The sequence below is a fragment of the Colius striatus genome, chromosome 12 (assembly GCF_028858725.1).
Source record: "Colius striatus isolate bColStr4 chromosome 12, bColStr4.1.hap1, whole genome shotgun sequence".
Taxonomy (NCBI): Eukaryota; Metazoa; Chordata; class Aves; order Coliiformes; family Coliidae; genus Colius; species Colius striatus.
In genome coordinates this window covers 11,575,617-11,595,259 of record NC_084770.1, presented here as the reverse complement: position 1 = coordinate 11,595,259, position 19,643 = coordinate 11,575,617, and the positions used below count along the sequence as shown (strand labels likewise).

Sequence of the window (19,643 nt, the reverse complement as noted above, 5' to 3'; positions counted from 1 at the left end):
TAAAATTGTGTAGGGTATGGATATCATGTGAAGGGGAAAAGGACTTTATAACATTTTCCTAGCCCAAGGGGTGAGGAAAGTAAAGTTTTCATTTTAAAATAGAGGTAAACCAGAGAAGGTCAAAGAGATGGTGAACAAAATGAAGAGCTGGTGAAAGAGGGGGAGATGAAATAAGAAAGACTGAAAAGCTTATATCTTTAGTTGTTTTTTTCACTCTTCTGCAAATATCAGACTTGTGTTGCTTTTATTGCTTTGCTAACAGTGCTGGTGAAGGATTAGCCTTTCACCTTGGGTCCGTTTTCTTCATTTTCTTTAAATGTGGTCAGCCTTCAGCTGGCAGTGGTGGCTCCCTTTAGGCCTGTGGAATGCCTGGGTTTTTACAGTGCAGTAGTAGTGTCAAGAATATGGCTTTAGCAAAGTTTTTGGGAGTATTCTTGAATATGATTCTTAGTTTACCACACCACTGGCAAATATTTAATTTGGGTTTTAGTCGATTTTGCTATGAATATATTTCTGATCGTTTTCAATTTGGCTATATTTGGCACTGATTTTTTCCTCTTTTGCTTCCCCTTCTTTCATTGCCTTTTCTCTCTTATACTTTCATTTCCAGTCAGTCATATATTCTAAAGTATTGGGTTACATTTAGAAGGTACTGTACCTCTGGAATAAGAAATATCATTATGCCTATGGGGTACTACCCTTTTTAAACTTCTGTATAACTTGTCCTCTTCATTCATAACACCTAATATGACATCAGGTTATTTGTTTCACTGTTTAGGTTGTTGGGTGTAGTGCACTCTCTACTTTCAAATCTCTGTTGAATAAAGTATCAGATTTTTCTTTATGTCCATCTGCCTTTGCTGTAGCATACCAGAAGCAGACAGATATGTGGGAAAGAACAACGTAGAACAGTGTCAGGAAAACACTCCTGGGTATTCTCTACTGCTTCTAGCACCAGAATTTCAAGTCCTGCCAGGTCCTCAGAAGGATGATGTTAATCTGACTTGCTCAGATTTGGGATCTTGGAGGCCTGATATGGGACCTGTTCTTCTGTGCCTCAGATCTGATTTTTGTTGAGGAAAAAGTGTTGCTTCTGTTCTGACAGTGGTGAAAAATATGTTTATTTGTGAGCAGAATAATTCCTGTTACATGTGTTGTGCAGCAGAGATTGTGTGGCACTTGCTGTGCCTCTGTGCCAAGGGAAGACTGCCTAAAGCCAGGGTGGGCTGGTGTGGGAGGAAGCCAATGTGGTCGTTAGCAGTGGGAAGGCTGGAAAATTGTAATTGGAAACATGAAGACTGTTGTGTTTTCTTCCTGTAGAATTCCATGGAAGTATGAGACAGTCTTAGCTGGTGGCTTTTCTATCAGTGCATGTGCTGCAGTGGGCTCATATTCATAGAGCCAAGGGTGTGTTAGGAACAGAGCCAAAGTTGAAGGCTTGACACACCTTGGGTTAATGGTAGGAAAGTTCCTGTGCTTTTCATATAGGGAAAACCAAACCTGGGCCATGGTTTGGCACCATGAAGCTAACAGACATCATGTTTTTGTTTTCAAAAATGTGTGCTTCTTAACCCAAACCAGGATGCCCCATAAATTACTTTAATGTGGAAGTGTGACTCGCATCACTAGGCTGTTGAAGGGTATGTTTTCTTGGCAGATGCCCATCATTGCACTAGGCTGTCCTGTTCCTATATTCACTTGAATGAGTCAGGTAGAAAGGCAACTACTGCATGGGCAGACAAAGTTTTCTTTCATACTGTTCAGAAACTTGCACTCCAGTATGTGATTATAATGTACAAATCATATACTTAAAAAAAGTCCCAAACCCACAAAAGAATCACCCCCACCAAACCAACATTCAAGGAAAATCTTGTTTGGGTGTTTTGTCTAACTCTTAAATAGTAGTATCTACCATAAAAACTAATCATTGAGCTAAATGGAGAGGATTTCATCACCTGAAAATTGACTGGTATTGGGACCAAGGCTGTGGGTTAAACTAATATTTGCTTGGAAAATTTAGATCAACTGCAGAATTTTCAAATTCTGAAAGACTGTTTAGAAAATAAAAATGTTGACAAGTCTTTTACCATCTAGTGAGTTGAACTTATGTCTCTTGGGATTATATTGCCAGTAGGGGAAAACCAACTTTTTTCTTTAGAAGTAATTTCTAGGTATTCAGGATATTTTCTTCATTCTCTGAAATCCAAAATTAATATTTGTATCCCAAGAATTCTCAATCTCTGTCAAAATAAAGACTTTTGAAAACACGTGTGATGCTCATGTGCACCCAAAGTACATTTTGTGTATTGCACACAATTGGAATGTTACAGGTTCAGCATTACTTTGTGGCTGATAGCAAAATACAGATCAGGGTTCAAAAGGGAAGACAAACCTGTTGTACAGAATAGCTTCAGCACAGCATGGCATATGAGGTGCTAGGTGGAAAAGGTGTGAACTGCTTTCATGGTTCCAATGCAATTAGTTTAATAGCTTGTGCACAGGGTTAATCAGTTTGCTGAAGATAGCTCTAATATGGTTACTATGGAAAAGTTTGAACTTTTAACATATTAATGTAAATATTTGCTTCCAATGGCCCTCACTGCACTTTTCTGTGAAAGTTATCCTAATGACCTGATATTTTTAGTATAGTATCTTTGTTGGACTGGATCTGCTGTATAGCCAAGATTGATTCTGCTGCTTCCAACCTTAGCCAAACACTCAGCATTTCAGTAGGAAATTTCAGTTATTACTTCTGAAACCTGAAAGGCTTAGCAATATTGCAGATTTCCATCTTTCCTAACGTTTTGGCCTTCATACTGGGTATGCACTCACTATATTTTGACAATATATTTTACATTTCATTCTCCAAGCAGTGTTTTATTAGATTAACTCAGATAGGAAGAATAGCTTCCCATTTATCATGAGTGACTTGCACGTTCATATTACACAGTGTAATATTGAGTAGTTGAAATCTCCAGTGTATGAACTGTAAATGAGCATTAAAGACCTCTCTTAACATCCATTACTCTGTTTAAATAGTCATGCAGAATTACTAGTTGCCAGTAATTTCTCCTTGAATACAAATATATAATCTGTTCCAATGTTGCTTTAACTCTCCTGAACTGCATGTCATGAAAAGAATATCGTAAAATTAGGAAATGGCAAGTTTGAATAGAGTAATGGCTAACTGAGACTTTTACTGCCGTTTATTAGAAGTTTCAGGTTGCTTGCAGCTCAAATTACTGATATTCCTAAAAGCCAATTATATTTTGGTTGCTGAGCATGGTCCCAGAGGATAAATACCCATCCTGCTGAGACCATTGATTCAGCATCTTGATAGTCTTTGCATAAAAATCTGACCTGTGAAGATGTGAAGTATGCACTCTTCTGTTGCAAGGAATGGCTTTCTTTACTAAGCAGCCATTTAAGGCATCCAGGCAGAACGGTGTGCAGACTATTTGCTACAGACTTTTATTTTGATAAATGGAGAATTTCAGACCCCAGAGCTCTCCACTTATCACATTGCACAAGTGTGAGAAATTTGGACATAGGCACAATAAATAAATCAGTAAAACTTCCATAGAGTATGCCGTAGGATGCATTTCAGAGTAGAATCTAAGAGCAGAGCTGTTGGTGAAGAGCCTGTAATTTCCAGTTCATGTAGCAGCTGTGACAAACAGCTTTGCATCTTCATAATACTGCAGCAGTTTATCGATTTGCACTATAATCTCAGGACTAGGATCTGTGCTTCCCAAGGAGCTTAGAGAGCCTGGTGATAGGCACTCAATACTTCTAAAGATGGAAATCAGAAGCTCTGGCTACTGAAATCAGGACTGTGTTAGCACCCATCCATGATAATACCTTCTCATTGTATTGTCACATTTGCTTCACTGTAGTATGCCTCCGGCTGCTTATCCTGCCTCCTATTATCCCTGCTTATTTCCCATTGCATGCTGTAGGTCACACAGTACCAGATCATAAAGCCTTACCTCCTCATCCATTCTCCATCCCTTCTTGCAACTTGCTGCATATCTTTTCCCACCTCATGCAGCTGAAGGCAAAGCAGGGAGTTGAAAATTCATTAGATCGTCTCAAAACCTGTTATCATGCCTAAATAGTATTTGTTTTTAACCACATGAGGATTAAGATCCTTTGATGTTCCTTGATTAGCATTTAGGAGAAAACAAAATGCCAGTTTAAACTTCTGATCTTTCATTAGGAGCATCTAGAGATCCAGTGCTCAAATTTGTGTTTAAAACACCTGTTCTAGAGTCACATCTAACCAGAAATTAATTAGCCTGGGAAAGAATGACTAAAACTTGATTATATTTAAGTTTTTATTTCAGTTTCCAGCTGTGGTGAAATCAAGACCTATTCAGCTTTATCATCAATCATGGTGATGGCTTGATTTTTGGTCTTCTAGATTACAAATTCCTTACTTGCTCATTGTTTTTGTACATTAAAAACTTATTGAAGTTAACTTATTGAAAAACTCCTCATGATTTAACTTTCTTAGTAGGAACATTGCCATGCACAGTTAGTTGAGACTTCTGTGGCGACAAAAGGCACATGCTCTCGCAGCAAAAGCCTGTCTCTATCCCTTTATTTACACTACTTGGATGATATGTGCAAAAAGTGATCTGTGCTAAGGCTTGATAATAGTATGTGGCAGCTAGCTGTATGTGTGGCTGGTCAGTTGTTTATCCAGTTACTGCATTTATCCAGACACAATGAATACTTTCACACGTAAACTCTCCTCTTGATTTTTTTATATTTAATCACTGTCCTCATCACTAGTTGTGATACCATGTGCCCAGCATAAATGGACAGATGGATGAATTTATCCTTACAGTAGCCAGTCTTAAGATATAGCCGTTTTGTAGAAATATTTGGTTAGAAACAACTCACTTTAATTGAACAATAGAAGAAATAGTCAACTTGAATTAAAATATACATTTAGAATGATCTTACAAAACAACATTTTTTTTACATGCTGGGAAACTTTCTGTTCTGCGAAGCTGTAATGACAAATGCCCTGTGGAATAATTGCTTTTTAAGTAGTGGTCATGCCCATTCAGTGCAGCAATAAAAGGAGATTTGTTGCTGATTCAATAGACTTAAATTTTTTCTACTCTTCATGTTCAGTTCGTGGCAACCTGGTGCAGCCCTATATGGACTAGGCTATAGGTGCATTTGGAAAGCAAATGTTGGCTTGGTTGTTAGGAAGAGTCTATACTCTTGAGTATGAAGGAGTTTGATCTAACAAGACTGAGATTCTGCAATGCATGTCTTAAGTATTTTTAGATCACATTAGACAGTCTTCTGCTTCATCTATATAAATGTAAAAGCTACTGGAATAGTAGCTATCTGTTGATCTGTTCAGGACCAGCTATATAAAATATGCTGTCATCGTGTGAGCATGAGTATACTAGAAAGCTATTTCTCTCCATTACAGCTGACTAAAGACTAGTAAGCAACACTTAAAGGCTTGTCTACATGTGAGGGATGTGGTACAGTCGAGTGATGAGGCAACACCTGACTGTAATGAGTTACAGTGGACTGGCAGTGCCCTACATATTTTTAATAAAAATGGCTGCAATCAGAAAACTTGCATGTTATTGTAGGAATATAGATGATGGTAAAATCTTGGGGGAAGCAGGCATTTAGTTGGTAAAATTTAAGTTTTCTTTGACTTTGTGATTAGTACATTTTCCAGTCTCTTGTTCATGTAATAGTATCTCTTATTTCCCTTTTAGTCCTATTTCTTATGATTAACATTACATTGTTCATGCCAGTGAAGTCATCTGGGGTTGACCTGCAGTGTGTTCAACCTGGAGTTTGTACCTTCCTAATCCTAGATCTCCTTCATTAATATCTTCCTTGCCTGCAGCCTGGGTTGAGCCTGTTCTGTCTTGTGCTGGCCCTGGTGTGTGAGCAGACGATTCATAGTTTTCAGTCAATTCATCATTATTTATGATATAATCTGTGTCATCATCCTTCAGTTGATCCTGTATTCAAACAAAGAAAAAGGTCAGTGAAAGGAAGATTCTTGAGGAGGATTTTAGTCAAAGTTTAAATGAAGAACTAATCTGATGCGATTCCCCTTTCATTTTATTTCATTATTTGATTGTTTTTACCATCTTGACGTTGATTAAAGCAAATAGTTGCTTACTGTGTTTTACTCTTGAGTAGTGTCAAGAAATGTAACCTACTTTTCAGATCTCTAAGAGAAATTCAGTGCTTAAATATCACTGATGGGTAGCCAATGCTTTCAGCATCTGGCTGAATTATTTGGAATGTGTCACTCCTATTTGAAGCTCATGGTATTAGTAGCCGTTCTTAAAAATATAGCATGCACCTTTTATGACCTCTTCTCCATAACCCTGAAGAAATTGTAGAATTCTTAGCCTTAGAAGTAATAAGCTTTTCAAAAGAGACTTTATCAAAGCTTCTCATTGAGTATGGCAGGTTTTGGATTACACCCTAAGTAGAATTAACCGAGCTATGTACTTACGCTGTATGCACTGGGGCTGGTCAGAAGCCTGGCAACAGGATTACACCAGTTGGGTAATGTCGTTGTTAGAGGTGGACCAGTGTGGGTTAAGATGGGTTTAAGGTATCTGTTAAGTTTGTTAAAGAGCATTTCCCATACAGATATCGATACTAACATGTTTCTCTACACAAAGAAATTTCATTTTAAAGCATGGGGGAATCATCTGACTCAATGGAAACATAGAAAATGGCATGTTTTTACCCACTCATTACTGTATATGTTCACCTGGTATCAATCTTGTCTAATGCTTTTTCAGTAACAACAATAAAACAAACCCCAAAACCCAAGCCCCAAAACACTTGATGCTCAAAATCTGTCTTGAAGGGTGTCAGAATGGCTGAAGGGGATATGTTGTGGGATACACAAATGCCATAGGAGCTGGAAGTGAAGAACCGTGTACTAAATTATATTGTTCACTGTTATCATCTAGAATTTGCTGTAAGTGTGATCACATGTATCAGCTACTTAAAAACAGTGGTGAATGTTTTCTTAATGACATATACTCAGCCTTTTGTAAAAAGGCATTTCTTCAAGAGGCAAAATATGTCATCAAATATTAAGTTTCTTTATTGCTGGTAGAGTACATAAGTTCTTCTCTGTAATACTTTATTTTCAGCATTCAACACATTTGTTTTACACTTCATATATCAATGCTCCTTTATATAAAATCATGTAAATGAGTTAGGAACAGGCTTTATGCTATTGTCTCACACCTGTCTTTCCAATCTTTTCATCAAAAAGTGCTTTATTGAGATAAGAGAAAAACCTGTTCATCTTGAACAATTATATCATTCTCACATCTGTCAATAACAGCTCTCCCATGAGTCCCTCAAGTTGACTTATCTTTTCTGCTACTTTCACTCGCAAAGTAATTTTCAGTGTTCTTTGGGAAGTGGATCTGTCAGCGATTTTTGCTGCTGGGGAAAATTTGCTTTATCGATTGCCATCCCACTTTCTCTCCCCTGCTCTTTTCTCTTGCTTTCTTTCCTGTGTTCTCTCCCTCAATCTTTCTCTCTGCCTCCTTTAAGAGGAAAGGAAGAAACATAAAACTGAGTAGTGATTTCTCTGCAGTGATATTGTGAAAGTTCTGAGTGAGTAACAGCGGGTCTTAAAGCTATCCATTCCAGTGCTCCTTTTCTTTCATTATTGGTGGCTTATGGTACTACTATACACACAGAGTACAAATTCTGTATCCTGCAGAAACTTATGAAAAATATCCTTATAACTTCAGTTACAGATTAGAAGGCTAAATAACTTGTTCTGCTGCCCTCTATGCTCTAGCCGAGCAAGTTTTCCTGTAGTATCCAGGTTGTGTGTAAGTTTGTGTATTTTTTAAAAAAATAAAATTGCACCCCTTGGAAGATTGTATGATTGCTTCATTTAAGGTCATATACTGAGTTTGACAAATTAATTGACTCTATTTCGAAAAAAGATTGTAAGATTTTAATATAAATTCTTATCAGAACCATGACCAAGGTGTGGAAGTCTCATGAGATCAATTTGTGTAGTGAGAGTTTAGATCCTCTTGCTTCTGTTCGACTGACATCAAATCAAACAATGCTTTTCTGATCCACTCCAAATTTTATTTGAAACATCCAAAGTGCCAAGAAATTAAGACCTATTATTAAAAAGCTGTCTATGAAAACCATCAGTTAGAGTTGTTTTGTTTTCAGCAGTTCAGAAAAACCTAATTAAAAGGTCAAAAATAAAAGTAGGAACTTAATTTTAGGTTTTTAATCTCTGGAAATACTGGCTTTGTTAGCACAAACAACTTGAATTGTTTAAACTGAGTTGTCAGACCTAGCATGAAAAATACAGGCTTGTGATGGAAGTTGTTTTTGGTTATACAGAGTTCTGTCTGCTCTGTTCTTTTATTCTCTACCACAATAAATAACTGAAGATTAATATTACTCGACATTTCTTCCTTAATATGATTATTTCTGAGCTCGGCCTTACTTCTAAGCAGCCTCATAACTTTATAATGAACTTTATAGGTCTGTTAAAAATGTGAGTAATCTTTTCTTTCCATGCTTGCATGAAGGCCAGCACCACATCAGATAGGAATATGGCGTGTATGCCGAAACAGGCTGCCACAGTAGTCTTCATTCTATTGAGCCATCACACTCTTGTGTATTTAACTGTTGGTGTGTACACTTATGTTCTTGAGTGGTGGCTTCATTTTGGGCTGCAACAGGTCCGCTAAGTCCCTTTTGCATTTGCTCTTATGCATTTATTGTGCATTGCCCGTGCTTCTCCTTTGTAGCCTCCTGAGATACAGTTTAAAGTGAAGACATTTTCTTGTGATGCTTCTGATTACGTCTGAAATGATTTAATTTGCTCCTTATTTAGTTATTTTTCAGCCTGCTAAAGGAACTTAAGTTGCATAATAAATAATAAATGTATTGCACTTGTGTCATCATCATTGATGACTTGAATATGACTTTCTGAAAAATGTGTGTGATTCAAAGTTGACATTGGTAGGATTCATGTCCCCTGTCTTCAGACACTTTATAGTAGGGTATCTGAAAGAAATCTTATGTATCAGTCTTATTTTTTCATTCATAAGTAGAAATGGCCAAATCCCAAGGCAGTCTCATCCTGCGGTGCTGGAGTTAATGGGAAAGAACTGAAACTAGGATGAGTTTCTTTCTCTTTATTAACTTTAAGAGGCTGAACAACCAGCTTAGACTTAAATGGCTAATAATTAAGTATCTGAAGCTCAATGAAATAAATCTCACTTCAGAACATAAGGAAATAGAACCCCTGAGTCAAAATATAAGAAACTAAAGGCAACATCCACCATACCAAGGAAACTCTGAGTGTATGAAAAGCATTAATTTTCATAATTAAGAAATACGAAATTAAATGCATTTAGAAGAAAGAAAAAGATAACAATTATATGTAAAAAATATTGCATTAAAGCCAGCAGCAGAAATAAACTTTAAAATCATTAAGTTTATGAAGGCCTGAGTGGCTATGGAACTCATGAAAAGAAACTTCACCACATAGAAAACATAGGGATTTCCTGACGTGTTTTAAGACATAAAAAATTTCTCAGGATATTGCAAAACTGGTGTACTTGTGGCTTGGCAGTAAGGTTTCTTTTCCTATATGGTACTTCTTTAGCATGATTATAAAACTGGAGATACTGTTGGCATGAACTAAAATATTATAGTGAAATTATTGGGCTAGAAAGGATGAACACTGATGTGACCTGGCTCTGCATAGACCCTTAAGGTCTTAAAAAGACTCTGATGCCAGCTGCCTCAGATGGGATCACTTTCAAGCTTTTCATATGAAGCACATGCATTGTATAAAGTGCTTTAGCCCTACTACTGTCAGAGGGAACAAATGCAAAAGAGCAAGCAAGTTAGCAGTGACTTCTGCACTCTGTGTGGAACATTGTTGAGAATGTGCTTGTGAGCAGCATTTGTTCATGAAATATTCCAGAAAACAGATGTATGAAGAAGGACTGTCAGTGCTTACATGACTTGCTAATGACAATCTAATGCTAATGGCACCATGAATCTAATAATTTGCAAGATGTACGGAGAAGAAACTTTAAAGATTAAATAGTGAAATAAAAGTTCGTTTTGATCAAATGAACTACTTCAGTCACATTATAGAGGATGAGAAAAAAGGTCTGATCCAAGTAAACTGAAAACAACAAGGCTTTAAAAAACCTCTCGTCAATAAATTATACTGTGTACAGTGAACTCACACCTACTAAGACAGGTACTGAGGATAGCAATGGTTGTGGTGCTTCTGCCAAGGGAGAGGAGAACTGGTGACTAAGAAGGTGGTGGAAGCAGTGGATAAGTAACAAGAATCATGTGAACAAGACTTTCCAAAGAAGACGGACATAATTTTTCTCAAACTAAAATATTATAGTGAAAGCAAGGCAGTAAAATTACTCCTAGAACTCTGTAAACAACAGCTGGAGTAATATTCTTGCTATGGCCCTCTGGTGACATGGATTGAGAGGTAAAGCCAGTGAATCAAAATTATGCTTAAAGAGGAAGTTCATTATTTGGCACTTACTCAGGAAGTCAGGTCAGATATTTCATCATTACATAGATGTAACTGCACAACAACAGTTAAAATTGTTCCTGGATCTGTGAAGACTGTTTTTGACAAATCTCCAGCTTCTGTATTGCTACAATTCAGAGGATGTTTTCAGAACTCTACAGGTACAGCTTGAAAGAGAAATAAGGTCCCCTATGAGAAAAATCCTGTAAAGAACATTTTTCCCACAATTGTGTTGAAGGATAATCTATGAAGATAGAAGAAGACTTGGGGAAACAATGTGTCTTTTATTCTGATGCTTGCTTATGTTTGTAAAGATGCCAACAGAAGGAAAACTGATAATTCCCTGTATCTTCTTGGAGGAAAAAAAAAGATCTTAACAATAAATAACAGAATCATTCTCCCTCTCTCAGAAGGCTGTGGAATCAAGAGTAAATGAGGAGATGGGTGTCATTCTGGAAGTTAACAGTAGCTCCAAAGAAAACAAATATTCTGAACATGGTTTTCTTTGGGGATTGAGAGAGCTATTCTCTTGGCCCAGTATGAGGGTACAAAGAGAACTGTGATCAGAAATGTGTGCATTCCTTTAGAACTTAAAAACAGGGCACTAAGGTGACCTGTCCTGGGTGAAGCCCATTGCAAAGCTGACAGTAAAAGATAATATACAAGGTATTCATGAAATGAAATGATTGATTATTTGTACAGCTGTGAGAAGCCATATTCATTCCTCATGTGGAAGTAGAATCAAAACTAATGTGACAAGTTCAGGACATAGTTTAATGCTTTTGTGGAAGTTTGTTTTACACAGTAGTGTGTTTTACTTCTGACCAATTAGATAATAAGTAAGAGAAGCTGGGAGTGACTTAAAAAAAGTCTTTTAATCTCTATATGCTGAACTGAGCTGCAGAGAGCAGGATAACCTTTGTAAAGCCTTGTTAATAGAAAGCTTGTTTAGTTTAATATATCCTATGAGAATCCCTAGTCCTCCGAGCAGATTGGTCCAAGATCATGTCTTCAGATTCTCCAGCAGCTTTTTCCAATATGTAACCCATGTTATATGCACAATTAGCTAGCTGGATGAAGTTGGAAGCCTCTAATGGATTTGTGAAGAAAGCACATTAAGAAGTGGAGAGCTCAGTGTTAAGGAAGGGAAGACATGGCACAGGTTTTGCTGTAATCCAAACAAAGCAGCCTTCTGGCAAGCCAGATCTTTGCTTTTATAAAGCTATTTTTAAATTTTTTCACCATACTAGTCTGGAGTGGGATAACCAAACTCCTGTCATCTATCTTTGTACAAAAGATTTTCCTGTGACCCTGAGTATGCTAAATCAAAGTGTGTTAAATGAGGACAGTGTGCTATGATGGAGAAAGTTTGAGATGTGAGGCAAGGGGGTGGAGTGGGAACAAGAAAGATTTTTGCAAGTTCCTTGCCTGAAGAAATCATAGAACCTGTGAAAAAATGGGAAGTGTAATCTGACACTGTAACACAATTACAGTAGTGCAAGCAAAAGCCTTGTGGTGCTGGACCTTGGGTCTCTGGGACGGATAAGAGAGTTCCCCCCACTTTTTTCTATACAACCCATAAGATATACTTAGAAGGTTTTATTTCTTCCATCTGCTGCTGGAACATCATCATGATGGTAAATAACAGATCTGCCGCAGTATGAGAAAGTCTGTGCCCTTGTAACGTTGTCATTGCTAATGGATAAAATACTTTTGTAATTATTTTTAATGGATTAATTTAGCGTGTTACCAGAGATGTTGCAGGTATTAGGCATTAATTTCAGAGAGGTTAAGCCAGTTGCTTATTGCCTACCTCATGCCTGACAGTTCATTACATTTCTAGTGAAATATTCTGGAAACAGATTATGAATGATATTTTTGTCTTAATTTGGCATCATTCCTTTATATTTATTGGTGAAATACACTGTGCACATGTACCAGTGCTGACACTGACCCAAATACAGGCAATAATAGAGGTGGGGAAAAGTACAGTGCAGCATGAATGAGCATGAGGTTTTCTCATTCTGTGTTTCATTGCAGATGGAGAGGTCAGCTATTGGGGTTTCAGTCATAGTTGCTCATAATACAGAAGCCTGCTATACGGTGCATGAGCAAGTATAGCTGTTCTGTGAGTGTGACTTGGTTAAACCCATTTGTAGAGATCACTGCTCTTAGTTTCCTTTCCCATTTCTGAAAACTCTTGCACTCAACTCCTAATCAGATCTGATTTCAAAACTGCTTGCCACTCAGGTTTCACCCGAATTGTTCATTTCCAAACACCTTCACATTATAGATGATTTAGACCTAGACTTCTGTTTGAAAGTCTAACTCTGTGTGAACTTATGATCAGTTTATTTTTTTTTCACAGCTATTTTTCCCAACATAAAACTGATGTAGTTACTCCCATTTTCTCGTTTGGTTTTCTTTTGTAGATGTATGGTCTGTTCTGATCCAGGGAATTTGAAAATTATTGCTTGACTGTTGATGACAATTTGTTTGGATGACAACATTTGGATACCTCAGCTCATTGATCCTTTTATCCCAATGAGAGCAGGGAAGAAGGACTTGTAGGCACTTCTCCATTTTTTTTGCATGTAGAGGAGACCTGTTTTTGGTAGTGCAGTTAACTTGCTCCAGCATATTTACATAGCTCTGCAGTGAGCTAAAGCATGGTCCTTCCTTCTCTGGGACTTTGGCTTTCAGAGTTTATCAGCCTTGCTTGCTATGATTTCCACCAATGCCTATAACTAAGACCTAGAAGTTTTCAAAAGTACTTCTAAGCTTTCAGGAGACATGACCCTATAAATAACTGATCTTCGATGGCATCGCTAGAGCAAATTCAGTAACAATCAGAGCACTCTGCTGTAGAGGACAGAAGATCAAGCAAAGAGCTGAAATATCTTCTGGATCCCTTTTTTCAAAGTGAGACATGCCGCCTGCTTTTTCTCTGTGAGCTGAGACAATGGATCAGACTCATTGTAAACAGCAAGAGTGTCCTGTAAGGTGTTTGGAAGTGTAAATCTGAATATAGTATAAGTTTGATTTGCTCTTTGAGTTGAGGTGGTCTAAGGGTTGAATTGTTCATGTTGGACTGTAATAAGCTCTTGTCTAGAGCTTCACTGTTAAGAGTCCCAAGGCAAGTCATTCCTTGGCATGTCAATCACTGTCTGAGGTCATGAAGTCCTCCAAGCTTGTCAAAAGCATGCAATACTACCACAGGCATCAGAATTAGCAAAGTTTTCCAGTATTCTGCTATGTACCACTACATCTAGATTTCTGTCTTGTTAATCAAATTGAAGGTCGCCTATTATGTATTAGGGGGATTATAAACTCCTTATCTAACCCTTTTTTGAATTCATGATAATGCTTCAAAAACCCTCCAAGAAATCCAAACATTGAACAGTAAACCCCAAACCTGTAGAAAGTGTGAAAAATTGAAACACATTGCTAAGCTCATTGGTTATTTTAAGAGTAGCAGCCCTATTTTTGAGTAGTTAATGAATTTTGTGTAATAATGCAGTAGAGAAATGGCTGGTATTGAGCTGCCCTGTCAGAGGATACTGAACTTTGCAGTCCTGTACTGGAAAGTGAGCTGCCTCAGAAGTCAGTAAAATTCTGCTAGAAAAAAAAAAATAGAAAGGAAATAGGGCAAAGAAATATTTTGGTTTTGCCAACATTGGAAATTGTTACTATCTTGAACTAGACATTATTTAAATAAGATTTTTTTTTAAACTAGGCTACATTTATCTTCACCCTATTTCCTGTGGAATCTGGGGACTGAGTATCAAATAAACCTAATTTACAAACTATAAAAAAATATATAAAAAAATATCAGCCTAAAATTAGTGAAACATAATTAGATTAAAATCATACAGTGTAAATACAGAAATTCTTGTTTTCTGGGGTTTGGTATTAGAAACTTTCTTAAACCTCTGTAATGCAGCCCTTGGAGACAGACTATTTTAATACTATACTTGGAACGTTTTTCCTGTGGCTTTCAAGGAAGAGAACCATAACAGTGATGATAACATCCATTTGACCTACATATAAGGCTGTTGTGAAAGTTTTTATAGAAAATAGATCTTGTCAGACAAATCTAATTTTATCCTTGGATGAAATTACAAGTTTGATAAAGCTTATTAAACTCTGGTCATTTTTAAGGCATTTGGAAAGATATTATTATAAAAAAGCATCTCTCTACGTTATCAGTAAGATGTGCGTTAAACTGGTTAGGAATTCCCTGGTTTATAGATCTGAAATAGTAATTGCCAGTGGAAAACTGCCATGAGTTGATGAGTATTTCAATGCAGGTTTTAGAGTGATCAATAGAAAACTGAATCTTTAATAACTTAGCCACTATGAAATCGCTGAATAGAAAACATGTGGATGTTGCAGACTAAATCATGAGGTCAGAGGAGTCATGTAGACATAAGTTGATTGCCTGGTAAGCCAGTCTCATTGAAATGTATTTCCTCTAATTGTATTCCTTAAAACAAATAAACAACGAGCTCAAAACTTTCCTACAGTACTCGTGGGTTGTAGTGACAAGACTTAATGAGCTCAGAGGAAGGCACATGCAAACACTGAGTAGAGAATAAAACTAGTGTGCTAATGCTTCTGTATTAGACACCAGTGAAGATAAGTGCTGGAATACCATGCCCAATGTGCTGCTCCACATCTTTGAAAAGTTGGGAAGGATATGAGGAAGGATTTTCATATTCTTCCCCCAGAATATGAAAACTAAAGATAACGGTAAAATATTGACTTAATGAACTCTTTAAGCACTTTTTGATGAAAAAATACACGTTACTGGAATCTTTTGAGTTTTGTTTTTTTTTTTAAATAAAACATGCAATAAGCTATTTTTCTGCTGGAAGACACAAATTAACTGTTTTAACAGCAACTAACCAGTGGAAAATGTTCCTAAGGAAAGTCACAAACTCTCCACTGCTGCTATTTCAGGAATGGATGCCGTCCTGATACCTAGTATCCTTTAGCTCACACAAGTTTTGGAAATCAGTATGGGATGAAGTTTGAGTCTGATGTAGAGGAGTGCAGGCTTGATAATGTAAAAGGCTTTGTGCAGACTAAAATTTAAGCTTTATGAATTTAATTAGTTAACAACCTAGAAGCCCTTTGACATTAGGAAAGTCAGAATTGCTCACTGAAGTCAATTCCCTCTGGAAAGATATTTGATTTAGCACTGGAAAAATATTCAATCTTGAAATGAAACTTTAAAGAAAAAATTCTTAATATATCTGACTAGTAGTCTCAGAATATGTCTGACTGCACTTGCTAAACTCTGTCTTTCTAGTTACTTAGATCTGCTTCATTTAGTTTGCTAACATTCTGCAGAAGCACATCATCTAAGCTCTTCTTTGTTCTCTACCAGTGGAATAAGTATTTCATTATTATTGCATGTGAACCTGTAGTTCTTCAATGAGTTTGATAAAACTGAGTACAAAGCCACAACAGTGATAATCATTAACCACAAATTTGTCAGCAACAGACTGCAGAGGACATGCAACTCATGTAGCATTTTGATAAAATTGCTGTGTGCAAGGTATTTGGATTTTAAAAAAAACAAACAAACCAAACAGAATTTCTTTAAACTTTTGTCTCCACCACAAAAGAATACAATCACAGCAATGGACTATACTCTCTTACTCTGGAAAAATACCTTCAAATCACACCAAAGATCTCATGGGATTTGACACCAGTTCAAAGATGTGTGTTGTTAGTATGCTGTGTTAAGGCATTTGATGGTGCATAGGGAAAGCCTTGTCCCAGCCAGAGTGTGGTTAAGTAATGGACAGCACTGAGGGACAAATATTTATTTTGCAACAGCTGTCACTCACATAGATGTCCCAGGCAATAGATAGCTTCAATACTGTCACAGAAGCTGACTTAAAGCAGTGTTAACTAACTTAAATCTCCACAAACACCACTGACAAATGTGTATGGTGAACACTAGTGAAATTACCAGGTTGTAACAGTTATCTACAATACTAGTTTTGTGAGTGGTCCTTTATTACCGTGGATAGCTGGGACCATCCTCTCTCTGTGCTGTCTTTCTTTACTCCTGTTCTATCCAGTTCTCATCCTAGTATTTTGTACCATCTCTGCTTTTTGCTCTTGGAGAAAGTGATGTGACTTCCACTGCTTCCCAAAGATTCAGAGCAAATTTGTGTGTATTTGAGAACAACTGTGCATTTTTGGACCTAGGGAATCAACAAAGAGTACAGTTGTGTTGGGTCATGGCATTCCCAGTGCCTCTGCCCATGACAGTTTCTCTGCCAGAGACAAATGCTGATCTGAGGGGTTAGTGAGATGTCAGAGAGAGACTCTAGGTATGGTCTCCAAAAACTTTATTATCTCCTTATCCAGAAGGGTTAATAGTGTGGCAGTGACTGGCTGCTAGTGTGTGATGATTTGTAGGTGTTGGTATCATGAAAGACTTAAATAAGATTGCTTCTCCTTAGTTTCACTTCAGCAGTGCAAAAGAACCCCCTAAGGGGGGATGATTTCCTTTCATCCATTTGGATCCAGATAAGAGTTTATGACACTGTTACTAAAAAGATATGTTTTGTCTCTATATCTAATAATTTTCTTCCAGAGTGCTATTAGAGCAGCTTCTTCTGCCGTTTTCAGCATCACATCTCCAGACTGCTCTATTGCAGAGAGCAGTCTAGACAAGAGCTCTCTGTCAGCTGCTTCCTCAGTTATGATTTTTTGTATCCGAGTGTGATGGGTGCTGTTCTGGATTCTGTCACAGTAGTTCAAACTGCAACTTCTATGAGATGCTAAATTAACATTTACAATAGAAATATCTTTCATTTCTCAGATTAAAATGTTTCTGGGTTTAGCTGCCTGACAGAATTTTCCAAGGTCATTGTCATTCAGTTGAAAGCTGTTTTTTTCTGTTGAAAACAGTTTTGAGGGAAAGTATTTGACCAACACAGTTAAGGCCCAACTATATCTACAAATACAGCTTTGCCTGACCTAGGATTGTAGTCAAGGACAGAGGATTAGAAGTAGTTAGAGTGGAGGACAGCTCTGTAAATTGGACTTCAATACTAAGCAAAGTCTTTGAATGCCTTTTGAAGGAAAAGGGTAGTCCAAGGGCATCAAGTTACGTGAAAAATTGGATAAAATTTGATGAAAGCTGATTGTAAGACTAGAACCACTATCTATCTTTGATAAGATAAGCTGATTTGCTAGGTAAGGTTGAAGTAACAGATCAAATATATATATGTAGGTTTAAATAAAGCGTATAAGATACATTGTCTCATGAGAAAATATTATTCAGAGAGAGACAAAAGGGAATAGCATGCATTGGGAGATAAGAAATTTATATCCTTTTAACCAGCTTAGGGCATCTTGCAAAGGGCATTTAAGAATGGAGAGAGGCTGTATGGGGTTTGTTATCACTGTTAGAAACAGTCCTATTCCATGTAAATGAGATGGTTGCATGAAGTAGTATTCTTAAGCAAACTCCATAAACAGGTGCAAACCAAAACCAAGTTGGTCTCACCACTAGCAAGGAGAATTAGATTACTTAAGCAAAGAGATAATCTTAAGGATGGCAATAATAGAAAGGGAAGAAATTTAAGAGTATAAAATACAGTCAGCATTTAGTGACTAATAAAATGAGAACACACTGCAAAACATTCCCATTTAATACACTTTCCTCCTTAGCTGGTAAGTACTTAATTTTATATAACCAATAACATCACCTTATAAATCAAGGAGAGCTTCTTAGTAGTTGCAGTGCAAAAGCAGTATGGCTTTGAGTGCCAGTAAACAGATGCAATATGCTCAAGAACTGCTTTATTACTTAGACACAAGGAGATTTGTTGTACCTCAAGAAAAGCTTCTCAGGCTGTTCTTGTAATTAATAGACTTGGTTATGTGAAGATGCCACTTGAACAACAGGGACTTAGATTTGTATGTGACCCCGTGGAGGCATGTGCAAATATATTCACAAATTCTCCTCTTTTCGGTGGAGACTATCAAGTGAGAAGTGGAATTAATTTGATCCATTAAGCTTGTGACACATTTTTAAAGAAAAAACAAAATGTCACATTGTTCAAAAGCATTTGATAAAAATGTTTTCCCGTGTTTCAAGTTTGATTCTTGCTTAAATGTTTGTCTTTAACCTTATTTTATTCTGACAAATTTGCCAAGTGCTTAATTACTAGTTGGTCCTTGCATCTTTTCACAGGAAACTATACTCATACTTTTCTGTCAGGCACCATATTTCAATGCTTCACAAAAATTACTTGAACTTTACAAAAACATTCAATCTTCCGAGTTTAAGAGACAGGAATCCTAGCTCAGCCAATTATTTGCTTTATAAATGTATTTTTCAGTTTATCATTCCATAAAACAGGATTGCTAATGGGATATTTGACCTACTTGACAGGTATGTTGTAATCTGCTCTGTTTCTGAGAATTTATTAATGCAGCTCTGTGGTTTTGATTTAAATATCTTTAAAATATCCTCAAAAAGAAGAGAAGCAGAGGCTTTTGTATCCATAGTTCAAACTCTAGATAAGTAGACATATTTTCAAAAGAATATCACAGTTCTTACTGAGTATTGTGGCCTGTAATGTTAACTATTTTTAATTCACACTGTGATTATGCAACAAATGATTTTTTAGAAAGGACTATCTTTTAAAAGCTTGATGTTAGTTACTTTTGAGACTGAAAGAGACTTGAAACTTGAAGAAATGAAGATCAAAAGGTATTAAAATAGGGCAACAGTTAATAACAATGTAAAGCACTCTACCACTGGAGTAACTTAGTTCCAGTTTGAATGCCAAGTTTTCAATATCACCAACAGTTACACTGTTTTACAAAGCAGACAATGGTAAAATAAAGCAGGTAGTATAACATTTTAGCAGTCTTAATCTGAGACAGCATTTGAAATGAAAATGTGTTTACATAAGTTTCTTATGCAAAGTATAGTGATTTGTCTTTATCTGCAGTAATGCTATCAACCTAAATAAACTTGATGTTTACTCTTCACTCGTCACTCTGCTTAATTCCTTAAATTCAT

The 19,643-nt window shown here is 36.8% G+C and overlaps 1 protein-coding gene across 1 annotated transcript in view; it reads right to left on the bottom strand.

The window, feature by feature from the left end:
* Positions 1-4,888: 4,888 nt before the first annotated feature.
* SLC9A9 (solute carrier family 9 member A9) overlaps positions 4,889-19,643 on the bottom strand; it is a 183,560-nt gene continuing 168,805 nt past the window's right edge. Inside the window, exons 15-16 of the mRNA XM_062005547.1 lie at positions 6,515-6,620; positions 4,889-6,008 (exon numbers count right to left, since the gene is read on the bottom strand). Coding sequence (XP_061861531.1) covers positions 5,787-6,008; positions 6,515-6,620 — 328 coding nt within the window. The 3' untranslated portion in view covers positions 4,889-5,786. The remainder of the gene's footprint in view (positions 6,009-6,514; positions 6,621-19,643) is intronic.